This window comes from Typopeltis vanoorti, chromosome 23 (assembly GCF_054136105.1).
Source record: "Typopeltis vanoorti isolate ZY-2024b chromosome 23, IOZ_Tvanoo_1.0, whole genome shotgun sequence".
NCBI lineage: Eukaryota > Metazoa > Arthropoda > Arachnida > Uropygi > Thelyphonidae > Typopeltis > Typopeltis vanoorti.
In genome coordinates, this window is record NC_143571.1 from 68,159,880 (window position 1) to 68,180,293 (window position 20,414).

Consider the following 20,414-nt stretch of genomic DNA (forward strand, 5'->3'; position numbering starts at 1 on the left):
ATTTAAAACTGCAATTCTTAGATTTCTGCTTTGAAATTAAACTTATATGAATAAGCATATATTTACTAATATTCATTAAGTGCCGAAATACGTAGGAAGCAAAATTTGTGAACCAACACCAATATGTTTTTTTCCCATTAAAATATAAAAAAAATAACAAAAAAGAAATAATAAATAATAAAAATTAAATACGTTTCTTTTAAGATAAAAAAAATCTACTTAGTCTTAAAACATTGTCAATTTGTTTTCATTATTTCACGGTCCCCCTCAACAAAACCTACGGCCCCCAGTTTGGGAAGCACTGCCTTAGATGATAGAAAATTAAGAACTGATAATGATAATATTAGAGTCTTGACAAGTAATAGACTGATTTAGAGGAAAATTGTAGATAGGAATTAGTAATTATGTAAATTTTTCATTGAGTACTATCTTATCCTGTACACCCCTTGAGGGTACATGTCAGGAATTTGATGATGCTGATGAAAAATGGGATGTAGTACTACAACACTTGGGTAAGCCTCAAATAGCCAAGAGAACTGGGATTTTTAGAGGAATTGAACTTCATCATATAAATGCATGATGGAGAGAAAAACATGCAATCTTGAAGCAATACAATTTGAAGGTAGTCTACAATTTTATGGCAGCCTAAAACCACTATACATAATACCCTTAAAAACCTGGAAACATAAAAGTCTATTGCTCCTGTGGTATGTGCAGCACAGAGAATATGCCTTAGGGAAATCTGCATGGGAGAACATTGATGATGTTTAGGCTTTGCTTTTCACATAAGTGAAGGTCATCAAGTTCTCTGGCAGCAAATTAAAATATGCTCTGTACATCAGTTCCATCCAGAAATTCACGTACGCTTCTGAAGAGATACAAACTCATGCACAGCGTAACAAATATCAAGGTCTTATTCTAAACCATATATGGTCTTTTCAAATTAGATGATTGAACTGTGAAGAATTGGGATATGACAGACATCTAGACAATGGCTCTCACCTGTAATATAGGTTACATGTAGGTAACTGTTTAATTATCCAGCTATTATGCTCTATTACATTATTCAAATTTTGTAAGTTTGCTACTTTAAGTTTACTCTATTTTAGAGCATCTGTATTTGTACTTATTATTTCTGAAAAAGCATTTCATAAAACTAAGAGTTTATAAAAAAACTTTAAATATAAAATAATGACAAGTCTAAAGGTGTGAGGTGAGAGAGCTATAAAAAATTACAGTACCAACATCATATATACAGATATGTTTCACCTAATACAAGATACAATTTGGTCTACATTACAAATTACAACAGCCGATCCTCATCCGTTGAATATCTAAAGATTTAATAAAACACACACACACTATGCAAAAGTAAGGATTGCATATTGGGTCAGAAGCCTACTGGATCTCTGCATTCCATGTCAGGTTATATGGAGGATATTTCCTCCAAGTTATCACAATGCGACCCTTAAGTGACTCAGAAAACGATGATGAGTATAATGATTTATTTTGAAAAATACAGTTTTTGGTTTCTGAATAATGTTATCAACAACTTACTGACAATACAGTAGCTAACAAACAATATGCACTATACCAGAAGACAGTGAGATCAAATTTGCTCTAGTATAGCTCTGAATAATTGTTAAGTAGAAGTGATACATGTATTAGTAATACCAACCTTTTGCCAAGGATGAGCTTTGATTTGGGGGAATTTAAATTCTGTATAATTTCTGTTCATTTCACGAATCTGCTCTTTGGTTGGTGTTCCTAAAACTTTAATTATTTCTACTAACTGGTCAACACCACTGTCACCAGGAAAAATTGGTTGTCCAAGTAATAATTCAGCCAATACACAACCAGCAGACCAGACATCTGAGAAGGAAAAAATGTACATGTTTATTTATTTATAATAATTATGCATCTTTTAAATTTATAAAAAGCTTAGTCTCACATTCACATAAAGCAATTCTCTAATGTATAAGGCAACAGCTGCTAGCAAAAAATTTATTCCACTAAGAAGCCATCCATTAATAAAGCAATTTAATTCCCCAGATATTTGTCAGTAACATATTCAAACAATGTAGTTATTTTATTTGATCAACTTTATCTTCTAAGACATTTCTAAGTATATCAATCCATCTATTTTCTGGAAAAATATCCACAAGAAGAGTGTGGCTCTTCCACGTCATTGCCCTGCCACTTTGCTTCATTCTTTTTGATTCCTTTCTTCTTAGATCATCTCTATTTATGCATTCTTGAATACTTGTGTCAAATTCTTTCCTATTATCTTCACTAATTTTCGCAATAACTGATATTTGTGGCATGAACTGCCACAAAAGACTAAATGTCTTATTTATTAAAACTGATTCCTTCTTTTTGATTCCTTTCTTCTTAGATCATCTCTATTTATGCATTCTTGAATACTTGTGTCAAATTCTTTCCTATTATCTTCACTAATTTTCGCAATAACTGATATTTGTGGCATGAACTGCCACAAAAGACTAAATGTCTTATTTATTAAAACTGATTTGTAGTCTGTTTGCTTATAGTATATTAGTATTAGTACCAAGAGCGAGCTAAGGATTAAATCATGCTCTTAGAGAAACCAAACAATTTTTTTTAAGCACTTCAAGCCTGCAATAAACAGGATGGTTTATCACACCAGAAGCAACATGTCTACCACTTAAAGACATTCACAAACATCCACTGGCATAATTGGATTTGTACTGCTTGTTGGGTTGGAGAGCAAATATGCTAACTGCTCAGCCAATAAGGTTGGTTTCATGTACTACATTTCACATCTCATCTCTCTCTCTAACGATTGGTCTGGGGTGGTGAATTATATAATTCCTGAAGTGGAATCTGCTACCTGTTTGCTTTTCAGTACATGGTTTTCATTGTCAGGATTAACATCTCTGCTTGCTTATCAATAAGAGATCTGAGGTAACAGGTAAAAGATGACATTTGATCTCTAAGGGTTTCAGGTTCATGCAACTTATTATCCACACAACATTTCTGGCACAATTACTATCAATAGCAAAACAGAAGAGTAGGAAATGAATCCCACAAAACAGAAAATGAAAAAATCTGAAGAAACCCAAGACCCACTTATGTTATGGAATTACTAGTAATACCATGTTTTTGAAATATGTAAAGAAATCAATTGCCAAGAAATTATATTCTTGTTTAATCCTTTTATCCAAGTGCAAGCAAACAAAGTTTGTACATGAAGTATCTTCATGTGCAAATATATATAATGCCATGCATTATGGGAAAGGCTGCTACCCAGACTGGTATACCTTTATTGAGGTTTCATCAGTAGGAGTCAGACCCAAAAGTAAAACCCAAGATTGAAGTAATGCAGAAGTCACATATTTCCCATGTATAAATAGTGAAAAGGTTAGAGAAAAAAAAACTTTCTCCAAGTAAAGAAATTATTTTCTTATTGATGGTAATAACTGCAGATCAGTCTAGGATATTTGAAATCCCCTGCAAACACTACTGCATGCAAGGGAATAAGAAGTGATCATCATTTAGTTTTGAGCAGGATAGAAATATATCCCATCAAAAAGTAAATGTTTATCAACGTATTGAAGATAAAGTGCAACATTTCAGACTGTTGATGAAAATATACAAATATTATTAGGGGAAAAGCAAGAGTTTGTATTCATGCACCAGATCAGAAACTCACAAAATCTAAACAATACCGACTCACTTAGCCAGAGAACTATGTGATCAAGTCATCTGCTATAGTTACTAAAATAACTCTGTGGCAGACACAGGAAGAAGAGACCATGAAAAGAATAAATTACAAAGCCAGTTCCTGGAAAGCAAATTAGCATATGTTCTTAGAAAATGCAGATGAAAATATAGAAAAGCTAAGTTATGCACAAAAACAAAAGCGCGAGCTACACAGTATCAGACCTCTATTAACTATCCTTCTGACTAGGACTTAGTTCTACATTTAATAATTCAATTAATGGGACAGTTGTAATTATTCATGTCTAGTGTTTATTTTTTATAAGTAACATAATATACATATACAAATTATCTTTTTAACTTCATTTTTTATTTTGATTCGTCAAAGGCTGTGCTTACATCCACAGTTAAGGAAAAAAGGTAAATAAGTCTTGTGGCAGTTGAGCCCTAACCAAGTACCACTCAGCAAAATAGGTAAGCAGTTGGAGTGAATTCCCCATCACTAAGATATTGAAGTCTAAAGGCTTTATCGTGAAAAGTATGCACATAAGTCAAGACTTCATGACTTCCCCCATCTTTAGGGAAGACAATACAAATAAAAATTTATAGAATCAACAGTGAAGAATAATAGAGGACACTGACAACAAGGAATAATAAGTGTACTAATATAAAGATGAATCGTTTTGATTAATAGGTTAATTGGTGGACCTTAAAGGAAGCAAGCAAGCAAAGATAGGAAACATATTAAAAGGAACAGAATATTAGGATGGAACCTTTTTTGACCAGAATGAAAGAAAGAAACAAAACAAAAAGAGAAATGGTGGCTGCTCCTCACAACCTTCTTCAAAACACATAACTTCCAGGGATGGGCGCTGGTTCTTCCCCTCTTGCCTTCTGCTCTTTTTATAATCTTCCCAGATTAATCCAATAAAATTCACTCATTAACTTAAACATCTCTATCATATCACCTCTTTTCCTCCTATCCACCAAACTCTGTGATCCATATTCTTCCAACTTCTTTCATAGCCAACATTCTAAAGTCCTGATATTGTCTTCACTCATCTCTGGACCTCTCTCTCCAATATTTCTGCATCACAATGGAAATCAGGTGACCAAATTTGAGCACAACATTCCCAAGTGTGGTCTGACCAGTGCTTTAAACTGTGACACAACCACTTCCTTATCCCTATATATTAGTGCACTTCTTACCATAGCAGCACTATGATGTGATATGTCCTCTAAACTTAGTCTACTATCAACAATCACTCCTGAATCTTGAATCTCATCCCCTTCCTGCAGTATAGCATCATCAATATATCTGATAAAGTATTTTATTCACCAAAGGAAGTAGGCAAGGCCAACTTCCTTTGGTGAATAAAAAAACAACTAACTTTTGAAAACTAGTAAGCAGATAGCTTCTAAACTCTTAGCCAGCCAAATCACAAAATAGCTGGTTTTAAATGGCACCCAGAGAGGAGAGTATGGCAGACAACCGCAGCCATCTTGTGGTCCTTAGCTCCATATATTCATGTCTGCATTGCATTCGAATAATGGAAGTGCTATGATTGATTTTCTTCAGTTTACAGGATGAGGAATCCAAATTTCTGGAAGAAAAAACCGGATTGCCCATGTCAGAGATAGAGTAACTTAGGAACCAGTTGAAGTTTTCAAAAAAAGTTCTTCTAGTTGTTGACCAGACTTGAACTTAGAACCGACTTTCTTCAAGCAGCTTAGCACAATGGATGCAAACATCATTTCCACAGGAGTACACCAGTCTATAAATATATATAAAACAACAGCTGTTCTGTACTTCTGCATGCCTCAACATCAAAAAGCAACACTGAGAGTGCCATGTGTACTTGCCCATCATGCATCTCCTGTATTCTTTTCACCAGCTGTTTTTACAGCCAGCACACAAAATATTTTTAATTACTAAAGAAAGAGCCATGCAGCTTCATTTTGGTGATGTAAAATTACCAAAGTGGATATTAGATTCAACATTATTTCAAAGTCGAATGTTTGTAGAAACTATAAAATTGACCTGAGAGCTCACAAGAATACAATCTTTGGCATTGGAGCTGCCTTAGCATGCACCACTTAAAAGAAAAGAACACTGTCTAATCATTCATATATTTGCCTTTTAATAAGAGGCAAAGACTAGTGCCTTTTTTTTTTAAAGGTTCCACTGGCCTAACAGCTGTTTTGAACTGGTTAGTTCTCTACAGAAGATTGTATTCAAGGTTGAGTAATATATTCTCATAAGATCTCAGGTCAATTTTATGAAACTTTCATAGTTTCTATAAACATTTGGCTTTGAAATGTTGGGTTTAATATCCACTTTGCCTTCGTAATTTTACATAGCCGAAATGAAGACATATGGCTCTTTCTTTAGTAATTATTTTTATGCACCGACTGAGAGTTCACTTATGAAATATGCATTTCTCTGATATTTGATTTCCTTAGTATGAATGAGTTTTTTTTTGCTCTCTTAAGGTTTCTGCCTGGTCTCACGAGAGAATCAGCCAGCGAAACCTTAAAAAAAAAAAAACTAATAAAAGCCGAATATATGGATAACATAAAGTAAGGCACTCCGATGCAGAGGATTGTATTCTCGTAAGCTCTCTCAGGTCAATTTTATGAAACTTTCATAATTTCTACAAACATTTGGCTTTGAAATAATGTTGGATCTAACATCCACTTTTCCTATGTAAAAATATGTTTTTATTTATTTAGATTACTCCTCTCATCTTATTATGGGTTAGTGTTAGAATCCAGAAAATATATAACTCTGCATTTTATTTAATGTACTTTAGAAGTAGTATCCTATTGAATATCCCATCAGATATTCTTTTATATCCACAGGTGAAGTAGATAAATTTTAGACTAGGAGATTCTGTGGTCAGCATTAATTCCAAGCTAAACAAGACTTCTCAAATTTATTATAGATTATATAGGATTGGTGTTCTTATAGTCTTTTCTCAACAGAGGATCCTTGTGATTGCCCCTATCTCTTTTTGGGCAAACAGGATGATCCTTCCAGGTGTCTATCTGGAATGTCCTGCACTATATTATATTTCTTGATCTTAGAAACTGGTTCAGATTCCAACAAAATAAGGAATTGTAACTCACTGAAAAGGTTTCGGGTTCTTGTGAGAAGCAAAAATGAGTGAGGAGAAGGCTGTTTGTTGTATAATACATTGATATTGTTCAGTTCAAGCACAAGAGTTGATATCTCAAACTAGACAACTAAACAATAGCTCTATTCAGCCAGGTTTTGATGATGCCCATTTTTTGAGATAGATGTGCAAAATCTAACTGTATATAATGGCCAATGAAAACAGGCTTGTTATAAACAGAGGTAGTCAAGTATACCAGAAGGAGAGCTGGATAGGAAAATATAGAAGACTAATTTTCTTTCTTTTTTTGTTTAATGGTGCAAGAATGATCATGATGTACCAGAACACATGCAATAAATAAGTGATATATATGTCTGAAATCTATATATAAAATAAATGAAACATTTCTTAGAAGTACAAGGTAATAAATATATTATGTAAAATGGCATGAACAGTTAAAAATCAGTGTAGAAAAAAACAGATGTAAAAAGAAGTATAAATTTGTACAATAAAATATATAATAAAACCTCGATATAACAGACCAATTCAGACAAGAGGGTGTCCGTTAAATCCGAAAGTCCATTATATAATAAAGTAGATTTTCCGAATACATATGTTAAAAAATTGACAAATTAGCTAAGCGCACGTCGGAACATTGGCTGGCATGCGTTAAAACTGCCGCAGAAAGTCACACCACACAACAAAAGAACCAATTACAGCACAATTGGTGTGATCACGTGCTAATCATTCATTGAACATGTTTTATAAGCGGTGACTCATTTATGTCAGCTAAATTACTACAGTATTTTTCCAACATAGGATAGCCTATTCGGCAAAATTTGTTAAAAATAACAGGAAATTAATAACAAAAAATAAACTGTTAATTTAATTATAAGCAAATCTTGGTTAAAAGCATTTTAAAATTAACAGGGTGTTAATTTTCATGTGACATATGGACTGGAAATTTTGTCCATTAAATCGAGTTTACTGTATTTGTATGAATTATAAATTCATGGTTTCTATATTCATAAAATAAATATAAAAACCAGATTTTTAAAAGCATATATACAATACAGTCAACTAATAAAAAGCAACAAATTAGTATATAATTTCTATGAGGAGGTAAACAAACATTAATGCTCTTTAAAAATTTGAAAACCAGGGTGACACTCAATGAGTCTGATAAAATCCACATGTATATAAGGGCTCAGACTGATTATGAAGGTGATTAAAATAATGACTGCACTTGTTAGCAAAATGAGGGTAGACAACTAAAAGATAGTCTGGCATCACAAAATTTACACACAGGCATTTTATCACCCCTCAATAGGTAGGAGTGTGTAAGATTACTATGACCTATGTGATGCAGAACAAGAACTTTCTCTTTACAGTCTTTATGTAGACTAGACCAGAAATTAATTTCAGGCTTAATTTGGTAGAGCTTATTATGAGTCTCTCTCTCTCTATTCCAAGATGACTGCCACTGAGATACAAGTTTGTGTCTGATAATCTACCAGTAATCAGTGTAAAGTACAGGCAGATAGCGAATGTTTGAGAAATGAGCTGATCCAGCTGTAGAATCTAAGGCCCCATTATCTTCAATCTCAACTTAGCTTAGAATCCAACAGAAACATACATCGAACTGTAGCTTCCATAACTGAGAGAGGAGGTGTTGGATTTGAGAGAGCACTAGATGTTTCTGTAGCTTTAGACTTTTTATTGCAAGCTCTACATACATACAGCTCAGTTGTAAAGTAATTATATGATAGTGGGATTTGCACAGTTAATATGCTGTCCAGAAAGATGACAGAAGATCCACTATTTCCCCTGATTTTGAACCATCTATGTAGTTAGCCACAAAATTTAAGTATCAAGTTCTGTAAACTTCAAAGAGCTACCAGTAGACTAAAGGAGACACAAAATTTTGGTAGTCTGCTAAAAGAAAAGATACACGGTGGAGTATCTAAGTGAAGCGCCTCCGTAGCGCAATTGGAAGAACGACGGTACATTGCGCCCTTCGATTGGAATAGGCCTAAGTTCGATTCTCGTCGCGACGGGAGGAATCTTTATCTGGTCGATTTCAATCGAAGGTGAGTTAGCCGATCTCATATGGAGGTAGCAGGGTTTTTTCTCCCGGAAACTCGGGTTTTTCATCCCGCATACATACAAATCGGCCCATCAGAACACACGCAATTTACAGACAAAAATTACTAGTTGTGGTGGTGTTGGAAGTGGGCGGTAGATGGCGTTGATGGGGATGATTCGTAGTAGAGGTTAGGTGTAGAGAGAATTGTAGATGTCCTCCCGCGATGAGTCTTCGGACTCCTTGGAGGTATCAGGAATAATAATAATAATAATCTAGGCTATGTTGTTTTCTGCAATTTCTAGAGCTTGTAGGAGAGCTTTTATCCACAAGCTGAAGGGTTATATGGCAGTCTGTCAAGTATTGTATATATACAGATTCTCCCATTAAGGGTGAAAAACAGATGACTGGATGAGATGGTCTGGCAGGGATTTTATTTTCATTGCATATAACACAGACAGCTGTTGACACTGAAGAAAGAAAGATAGTTCATTTGCCTTGATGTACAACAGACTAGGAATAGGTAATGTTTGAAATGCTCCATTTGTAATTCTGATGACTTGATGGTGAAAACAGATCTAGACATTGCATAGTACTCTCCAAGACAGAAGACGACAACTTGAGACCATGAATCAAGTTTTGACCTTATCAATGTCCCATACAAATGAAGCAAAGAACATCTGTCAGCAATCCAAGAGGTGAAAATAGTGTGTGTAGAAAGTTTATTGCTTTATGGTGCTTGTCTTGTAACTGACTGATGTATGTGTAGGAGGAAACTGAGTTTGCTGTCAAATATAAGTCTAAAGAACTTGCTTCTGGTGCAACTGAATTAATGTTTGTCCTAGTTCTAGGTCAGGATGGAGATAACATATGCAGCAAAAGTGTATATAGACTATTTTGCAGTGAAAATATGAACCCAGTTACAAGTGCCTATTTTTAGAGTGGGTCAATGGCTTGCTACAGCTATCTTTCTATGACCTTCATATTACACGAATGACAGGAGATGGTGAAGTCATCATCACATAGAGGGCATTACTTTTACTGTTGGAGGAAGTTCTGTTATTCAGTTGCCCTTAATTGCAAAAAAAATGATACTTAAAACTGAACTTTGTGGTCCTCTCTCTTCTTGGATATAGTCGGGAGGGAGCTGTTTCCACTCACACTTCGAAGATTCGATTTGATTAAAAGTTCTTGATAAAAAGAGGGAGGTTTCCTCTGAGAGTTGTGTAGGTCTTTCAATATTCCAAATCTTCAAGCAGTGGTATATGCTTTCCTGCACATCAGTTTTTTTTTTTTTTTTGCAGGAAAGAAAACTGATGTTTTCTTTCCTGCACAAAGAAAACTGATAGTAAGTGCTGAAGTTTTAGGAAGATATATCTTATAGATACTTCAATCTAATTAGATGATCAATTGTTGAATATCTGCAGAAGCTAGGTTATGTAAATTAAAGATACCAAGAAATAATATACTTATACTTGGTTTAATCCATTATCCAAATGTAAGCAAACAAGTTTGCACCTGAACTATTTTCAGGACTGGGGCATCTTTGCAACTTTAATTTATAGTATAACCAAGTGGAAAAAACTTCCAACAACTTTCTCTAATCCAGAGTATTTTAATAATAAGGTGCGACACCATTCAGCTACTCGTATATGAAATTATGACTTCTGCATTACTTCAACCTTATTATCACCTCTGGGTCTGGCTCCCACTGACGAGATCTCAAAGGTCGAAACCGGTCTGGGTAGTGTCCCATAATACATAGCATTATACATGTCTGCAAGGAGATGTGCTTTGCATTATGGATATTAAGGCAAGTGATGTGAAGTCATTAGCCTCTTTATACGAGTTGCCCCCAGTCCTGAAAATAGTTCAGGCGCAAACTTGTTTGCTTACACTTGGATAATGGATTAAACCAAGTATATAATTTCTTGGTATCTTTAATTTATAGTATAACCAAGTGGAAAAACTTCCAACAAGCTGGGTTATGTTCTAGAAAAAAGGATGTTTATCTTACTTACTTGACTTAACTAGGCGCTATCAGCCCGGAGGGATTTTTGGCCTCAAGCACCACGTGATGCCACTGTCCTCTGTAACTATCCACCATATTTCTGTCTCCAGCCCAACAACCTGCAGGTCCTCCTCCTCCTGATCTGCCCATCTCCTTCTCAGTCTCCCTGATCAGGATTAACATGTTTATCTTAAGAAACCACAAAATTCAAGATTTATCAATTTCTTCCTGAATTTACACAAGCAGCTGGTCAGCTGGATGGCAGTTACTTGAAAGATCCTTCTCTGGATAGGAAAGGCAATAATAATTGCCTGGACTCGTTCAGAACTGCATGAGTCCAGTTCAGTGTTAGTAGTGTTGTGCTCAGTCAACATATTCACATGTATCAGTAGAAGGAGAGAGTTGTCTACATGTATGGGATAACTTGCAGTGAAATTATTAGTCAGATTATGAAAACCGTGCAGCTGTGATAGCACTACACAAAGTTGGAATGCAGCCACCTGTTATTTTCAACATGATAAAAACACTCAGGATCAGTAAAATGTTTGTATATCAAACTAATAACCATTATAATGATACAGAAGATGTATCGGACTGCCAAAGAACAGGTCGACCATGCAAAATTGGGATGCAACAGGTTGCGAGAAGCTAAGTTATGTGAAGACAATAGAAGGCAACATTTCGAGAAAACAGTGTCCCATGTACTAATTGATGACCTGGGAGTGAGCCTATCATCGTTCTGCTGGATACTTCCTAACACCACAACTTATGCAGCAGAAGGTGATAAAATCAAAGACACTTCTCCAGCAGTAAGCAAACAGCAGACACAGAGATATCCTCTTCATGGATGAAAAGAATTTTCACCATTGAAAAGTCGTTTAACAACCAAAATGATCAGGTATGTCTCAGATGGTCATACACCACATAACATACCCAAGATTCAGAGAGGTCATCATCCCACATTAGTGATGGTGTGTGTGTGTGTGTGTGTGTGTGTGTGTGTGTGTGTTGGGGTGGGGGGGGGTTATAAGGATAGCTAAGTTGCATTTCTGTAAGAAAGGGGTCAAAACCTCCACCAAACTATATCAAGACATCATGCAGGAACCTTTGGTATGGGCCCTGAACAACACTATTTCACTGTAGGCAGTGGACCTTCCAACAGGACTCAGCCCTGGCACACAATGTGAGGACCAGACAACAGTAGTTGGATGGCGAATTCGCCTGACCACATATCACCATCTGATTGAACATCTGGAAGCCCCGAAACTGAATTGCATCCTCAGCTTCTAAAAGCTGAGGATGCAATGGTTGTGATGTGTTTATGCCACAAGAGGCTTGATGTCAAGGTGATTCTAAGAAAAGAAATCTCATCTTGTCTGGAAATTTAAGTGATGTCAAAGTAATAGTGGAAAAAAATGGTTCCTTTATGTGAGAAACAAAGCAGAACTGGGTTTTGAGGTTATCTGAATTCCACTTTCAGATGGCTTGGAGATTAGAATTGAGGGTAGTGGTGGTTCTGTAGGTTGAGGTGATTTGCATAGAATAATAAAATTAAAAACTGACATCCTTTCCAAATTAAACCCAAAGCCATTGGTTTGGTGGAGATATGTAGATGATGTTTTCATAATTTGGAGAGGCACAGAAACAATCCTATTTGAATTTCTTACAAAAATAAATTCCTTCCACCAAAAAATACAGTTCACGTTAGAGCTTGAAAAGAATAGCCAATTGCCTTTTCTAGATACACTAATCAAGAAACAAGAGGATGGACAAATCCAGCTCACAATCTACTGCAAACCAACACACACTGGACATTACCTGCACTTTAAATCTACTCACCATATTACACAGAAACTCAGAATAAGAATAGAGCGACCAACATTATCTGAAAAGAAAAAAAGATCTCAGATCCAGGTAAACAACGGTTATCCAGAAAATATAATCAAAAAGATTCTTCATAGAAACCCTTCACAACAGCAACCTTCTGTCACCCAATACACATCGTCCATCGGCATCCATTATGCAGGCTCAGTGTCAACAAAAATTACAAAACTCCTTAAGTCCTTCAACGTCAGAGTTGCTCTAAAACAGGTCAAGACAATACGCCAGATTTTAAGATCCCCAAAGGACATTAATGCCTTCTTCAAATACACACGTTTGTACAACATTCCATGTTCCTGTGGATTAAATTACATAGGGCAAACATCGAGAAGCCTGGAAATTCGAAAAAAAGAACATGTAGAAGACGTGAACAACAACAGCAGAACAGATACATCAGGATTAGCCCATCACTTCCCGATCACTAACCACACCATCGATTGGGATAAAAGCTCCATGCCCTATATAGAAGAGGATTTTTGATATAGAAACTTTAAAGAAGCTGCCGTGGTACTCCGCCATGTCTTTTCAATTGGATATTGAAATAACATGGATACAAAGCTTATATTTATGATTTGGTATATTTTATCTACATGGCCATAAGTGGTTAATGAATTTGATCACCGATTGATCCAATGTTTCTGTACAGTTTTTATTGTAAAGTTACTCTAACATTTATTTACTGAAGTTATTTTGCTGTTTCAAGTACCCATTAGCTGATGTGATTTTCATTATATTTGGTCATAGAGATCAGTGTTCACTGTAGTTTGGTACTCTAGGCCAGTATTTCCCAACTCGGGCTATATGTACCACACATAGCCTGAGTTGGGCAAAAGGTCTTTAGGAAGTATGAGGCACTTTTTTAAAATTTTGATTACTTTTATTTTACTTTATTTTTTTGTCACAGATAAGTGCAAGTTTATTCTATAATTAATTTTTCAATAACTAAAAACTCTAAAGAAATTTAAATTTTTTCTAGTATGTATTGGCTGACCTCTATTAGGGGAAAAACTGGTTGATGGCATGATAGTATTCCAACTGCATGGATTGAACTATTTGCATTTGAAATGCAAACATTTCAAACCACTTTGCTGCAATTCTCTGCTAAATTTTGAAATTATTTGTATCTTAAATTTTAAATGCCTTCTTCAAATACACAGGTGTGTATAACATTCCATGTTCCTGTGCATTAAATTACATAGGGCAAACATTGAGAAGCCTGGAATTAAAAAAAAAAAGAATATGTAGGAGACGTAATTTTTTTATTATTTCATCACCCGTCAGTGCATCTACTGAATTTTTTGCACCTTTGGAACTCAAACTGTCTTCTTGACATGGTGCCACATCTATGGCTAAAAATAAAAAAATATAGAACCAACAGAAACAATTTCAGTCATCTCATTAAACTTTTTAATTATTGATAACTTAAATTTCATAATTTTTGTATCTACTGTATGTATATTGGATTTGTATAAATTAAATGTATTTAATAATTTTTTTTAAAATGTTTCATATGTTTGCATTATACGCGGCCCTCCAAACTTTGTAACCAATATGGTTATTTAACTTTTGACAATGCCGAATTAAATAAATATATTTAAAAAATTAATATTTCCACTTAAGATTATTTTACATGCCAAACTACTCTGCAATATCTAAAAACAAAATAATGTTCTATTTGTCATTTCAAAAAATCTTGTTACACCACTATGATACAAATCATTAATATCAAATTTTAACGAGCAAGTCTATGTACCCAGCTACATCTGCTGACCACAGCAACTGGAAGCTAGTCGTTAGCAATTTGCAAGTCGTAAGAAACTGTAGTGTTTTCCTTATAATTAATAAAGAATTTATAAAAATAATGTCGAAACCTTAAACCAGTATCAGTAAAAAACTATAAATGAAGAACATCGTAGTTTTCAAGAAAAATGGGAGTTGCAATATTTTTGTATTCAAGGAAAAAAAAATTATGCCTGATATGTAGAAACTATTACAGTTTGCAAAGAATATAATATTAAAAGGCATTACGATACAAATCATGAAGAAAACTATGACAAAAATGTTGCGAAACTTCGTGAAGATAAATTGTCAGGATTAAAGTTGACACTTCAAAATCAGCAAAGTGTATTTACCAAACCTATTCAAGATAATAGAGCTACAGTAAAAACCAGTTATTTGTTTACACATTTAATTGCAAGCAGGTCAAAACCATCCACTGAAGGGGAATTTATTCGCGAATGTATTATTAAAGCAGTTGAATTGTTGTGTCCTGATCAATTAAAGAAATTTAAAAATATAAGCTTATCTCGAAATACCATTGCTAGCAGAATTGATGATATAGCCAGGAACTTAAGGAATCAACTAAAATCAATAATTTCGAAATTTCGGACCTGTTCCCTTGCAATTGACGAAAGTACAGAAGTACGGGATATCGCTCAGATGGCTATTTTTATTCGTGGATGTGATATGAACTTAAAAGTAAGTGAAGGCCTTCTAGAAATTATTCGTATGCATGATACAACCACTGAAGTTGATATTTTTGACACCCTTATGGATATAATTTACCGTTAAAAAAAGCTACTTTGTCTTGCAACTGACGTCCTGCCATGACTGGTGTTGTTACAAATTTAAAAGAAAAATGCAAAGAACAAGATAATAATAATTTTCAACATTTTCAATGCATTATTCATCAGCAAACATTATGCTCCAAAGTTTTAAATATTGGACATGTCCTAAAAAATGTCAGTAAAATTGTAAATTATATTCGTGCACGTGGGCTTAATCATCGCCAATTTAATAACTTTCTAGAAGATATAGAAAGTGAATATAGCGATCTACCTTATTATACAGTAATTAGATGGCTTTCCAGTCAAAGTTTTAAAGCGATTCTTCAAATCGCTGGATGAAATTACCATTTTTTTTTATCGAAAAATTATGAATGTGAAATATTAAAAAATGAGCAATGGATAAAGGACTTGGCTTTTTTTCAGTTGACGTTACAAGTCACCTTAGTCAACTTAATCTTAAGCTACAAGGCAAACATCAAGTAGTTACCATGTTATTTGACAATATTAACATTTTCAAACAGAAATTAAACAGAATATAAATTAAACATTTATATTCTATTTATAAATGTTAATTTCAAACAGAAATTAACATTTATAAACAGAAAATTTATCCCATTTTGAATGTTGTCAATCATTATTACAAAAATCACCAAAACTGAAATTTTCTGAATATGCCAATCAAATTAAGTTATTCTAAAATTAATTCGAAAGAAGATTTTTAGATTTTAAGAAATACGAAAATCAGTTTCATCTATTTATTTCTCCTCTATCGATTGATGTTGAAACAGTTGATGACAATTCACAGTTGGGATTAATCGAAATTCAGTGTGATTCCATGTTGAAACAAAAATATATGGATGTTGGAATTCCCAAGTTCTATCATTATTTATCAGTCGATCGATATCCCAATGTGTTATGGGCAGTTAGGCGTATTTTATCTATGTTTGGTAGCACATATTTATGCGAACAACTATTTTCAACTTTAAAGAATAATAAAACTGAGAAAAGATCAAGATTAACAGACCAGCATGTGCAAGCAATATTGAAAATAACTACAGCTCAACAAATTTAATCAAATTTTGAAGATTTCGTTAATGAAAAACGTCAAGTTTCTTCAAAAAAATGATATGTATAATTTTATTTAAATATGAAAACTTTTTATATGTATTTTTGTAACGTGGTTGTATTTAACCATGTTTGCAACATGGTTGTATTTTGCACTGATATACTCTAATGTTAATATTAAAAAATCTGTTTCCTCTTTATTTCAAGATTTTTTTTCTGTTGCGGCCCGTGGCTTGATGTATAATTCTTAATTTGGCCCTCAGAGGTAAACGAGTTTGACATGCCTGATCTAAAGAAACTTTCATTTTCTGTCAAAACCATCCCATAATAACACAGAAATTAAGGCATGGTATCCGAACCATACACTGGCAATGCATCAAGAAAAATAGCAAAGATATTAAAGGCAGTCAACATTAAAAGATCATTCAAAACAATCAACACCTTATGAAATTTTGAAATCCACAACAAAGACTATATAGGTAATGTTGAAAACAAAAGGGAAGAAAGGAGTCGACTCGTAGCACACATACTCAAAGAACATCACACAGTAAACTGACAAACATCTTCCATGTCCTACTTGGAAGAAAATTTCTTCTAAGTAGGACACAGTCCTCTGAGGTGATTTGCTCAAAAGGTATACTAAATAGACACCAAGAAATGATCCTTCATGACATTTGGAAGTCATTAATTACTATGTGTCACACCAAAGACCTCTCTTTCGCCAGCAATAACATACAGTTTCCACAACAATGTAGAGACTGCATGCAACAAGCATACCAATGCTTGTGATTAAACTATCATTCCAGGATTTTCAATTTATAGATATTAATGGCTGTTGGTAGGAGATGTTTTTGTTGTTGTTGGTTTCTTACTTATGTTAAGCAACCTCCTAAGATGCTGTTAGCTATATAGATGGTGAAACATTTTGAAGAAAAATCTCTAGTATAAACAAAAAATATATTAAAGTCAAAACCTGGTTATCTAACCAGGGCGAACGGTGAAAATTGAGTTACAAGCACCAACACAAAACAATTACTAGAAGAAGAATACACCCACACAAGAACTGAAGATGGGAACCATCAATATTCGTAGTATTAATAGAAAGGAAATTGAACTTGAAGAACTGGAAAAAGTACCATGTTGACATAATTGTCATTACTGAGACAAAGAAGACAAAAACAGGTGAGATCTTACTAAATAGTTATAGGATGTTATTTTCAAGCAATAATCATCAAGGAAAGGAAGGAGTAGCGGTAGCAATAACACTGAGTCCTATTGATGTAAATATACATCAATCGTACGTGAACCCAGAATCCCATCGGTGTATATTTACATCGCTAAATTAAAAATTCCAAAAATAATAATATATGCTTGAAATTCATTATCAGACTGTACTGTAGTTAAATTTGAATCATCAGCTTCATATCCATGAGGATGGTTGACTTTTATCAATAAAAAAGGGAATTTTTATCAGTATATTGTAATGCCTGCCCATCAACTGCGTTATGTATGATTGCACGTGTTCATGTTTATATTACATTGCGCCGTCATAATTCTGGCTGCTCCAATCTAAACAATATAAGGGATTCAACAACTCTCTTCTTGTGACCTGAGAGATCAGTTTGAATTTCTCTGTCAGCATGGATAGACCAGTGGTGCCCAAAGCAGGGGGTGTAAAACGGTTCATGACTGAACGCGAATTAGAACAAATGCTTGAGGAAATACTTGATAATGAAGGATCTGAATTAGATGATTGGCCAGACAGTGATCCAGAACAAGAGGAAGCAGATCATCTCACAAATGTGAGCTCCGAGTCAAGCGACAGTGATGAGGAACTTCGAACGAGGGGTGACCACATTCGAGGCCATCTAACAAGTAGTGTTTGCAATCGCACGTGACATCATGAAATTTCAAAAACTGAATGGCCTAATTCAATAATTTACCACTCGACTTTTGTGGCCAATAGTGAATAATTATAGTGATGTACACCCCTATGCAAAATGATATTTTCATCATAATAATAACACAAATTTTATTTATAATTTTCATTATTTATGTAACATCTAAGTAATATTTTGAATGAATTTGTTGAATTTTGAACAATAAAGAAGTAAATATAAGTAGAAACTAATAAAAAATTAACTTTTTATTTTTTTCAAAAAAAAACCTTGTTTTCTTGTAACCTGTTTCTGGAGCCCATACCACATGTATAACTAAAATTTTTGCTACTATTATATCTAGCATCTTCAGAGCACAAAAACAGTTTCTCACAGAATGAGAAACAACAATTTAGTATGACAGTGGGACTAGTTTAAAAAAGTGCAGCAGACAACACAAAGAACTAAAGTCCTAATTAAGCACCATCTACTGGAAAAAGAGAGAAAACAAATATTAATTAGATCTTAAAATGACTGTCTCCAAAATTTTTGGTAAATTTATACAGCCATACTTGTTGAGGTTTGGAGTATGCTTTAAAGCTTCTGTTGATTCCAAAACAATCTCTCTGACTTATGACTTCTGTGTTGTACTTTTGTTTTCCTCCACTTGATCCTGTGTGAAGTGGTATCCAAGGCAAGGGAGCCAGCTGAATAATCTGTATAGAACAAGAGAGAAAATGCAGCCAAATCTTTCTGAATCATGCAAACAATATACAAGTGTTCAAACCAGCTCTGAACCATTGTTCAGGTGACTGCGCCTTCTGGTAATTCAGATCACAATCTCATTCAAGTTTCATCTTTGGTGGAATGTCCTTCGTTCAGCCATTCATAACCTTGTGTACTCTAACATTATAACAATGGCAAGTGAAAGAATTTATGAGACTTTTACTCTTTTCCATAGTCATGCTACTGTTTCCATTCTTCTCATCCAGATAACTGTTGTGATCTTGTTACAGAAATAATCCATATTGGAATGGAAACTCATTCCTCACTGTATTCAAATTTCCAATCCCATATCTAAACCATGATTCTCAAAGAAGTGTGCCACGACAACAAATAACCTCTCTTATAAGTGGCTAGAGACTAAAATGCAGTTGCCACTAACACCCATAAAACCATCATTAAAAGTGCCAAGTCTAAATTCAACAAGGATATATGTAGAAAACTTGCTGATTGGGCCAACAGCAACTGTACCTTCTGGCCACTTGTCAAACTGTTTCGCACAACTTTTGTCCATCTGTACTACCTCCTCTATCTCATTCTATGCATAGCATTGTATCATCACTTAAAGACAAGGCTGGTATTCTGGCTTCATTCATCTCTTCCAACTGCTCTATAGATCACCATGGCAAATTACCCCCTCCTTTGCCTAGAACATTTGCATCTCATGCCTCCTGTAACCTTCTGCAAGAAAGATATCAGAAGAATCTTGAAAAAAAACCCAAATAGCACAAAGGCAGCTAGTCCTGATGGAATCACACTGTGCTCAAGAGACATGCTCTTGAACTAACACCTTTTTTTTTTTTTTATACACTAAACGTAGCTGGAATCCACCCTACAGCAATGAAGCAAGCTCATATACAGCCCCCCCCCCAGAAAAAAAGTGATAAATGTCTATCATCAAGCTATCAATCAATTGCTCTTACCTAAATTTTGTTCAAAGTAATAAAAGTTATTAACAGTCAATTACTTCTGTACTTGGAGGATTGCCATCTCATTAGTGACCATCAGTATGAATTTCATCAGTCTAGATCCACACGAGATTTTCTGGCCTACATTATGCACCCATGGAATTATGTTGTGGAAAGGTTTGGAGAAACCTGTGTCATTGCACGACATCTCCAAAGCTTTCAATAAGGTCTAGCATCAAGGGCTTCACAACAAATTACCATCATATGGACTACCTTGGTCACTGTGTAATTGGATTGCAAGTTTTCTCTCAGATCGATTCCTATGTATAATTATGGATAGTGTTCTTTCTTCAGATTTTCCTGTTAATGCCAATGTACCTTAGAACACTGTCATTTCACCAATGCCCTACCTGGTATATATAAA

General features: G+C 34.5%; 1 protein-coding gene across 2 annotated transcripts in view; it reads right to left on the reverse strand.

Annotated features, from left to right (window-relative positions):
• sgg (glycogen synthase kinase 3 beta homolog shaggy) overlaps window positions 1-20,414 on the reverse strand; it is a 259,101-nt gene that overhangs the window by 62,021 nt on the left and 176,666 nt on the right. For both annotated transcript variants that reach the window (XM_090413205.1, XM_090413206.1), the window contains exon 7: window positions 1,679-1,872. In XM_090413205.1, the coding sequence (XP_090269331.1) occupies window positions 1,679-1,872 (194 nt within the window). The remainder of the gene's footprint in view (window positions 1-1,678; window positions 1,873-20,414) is intronic.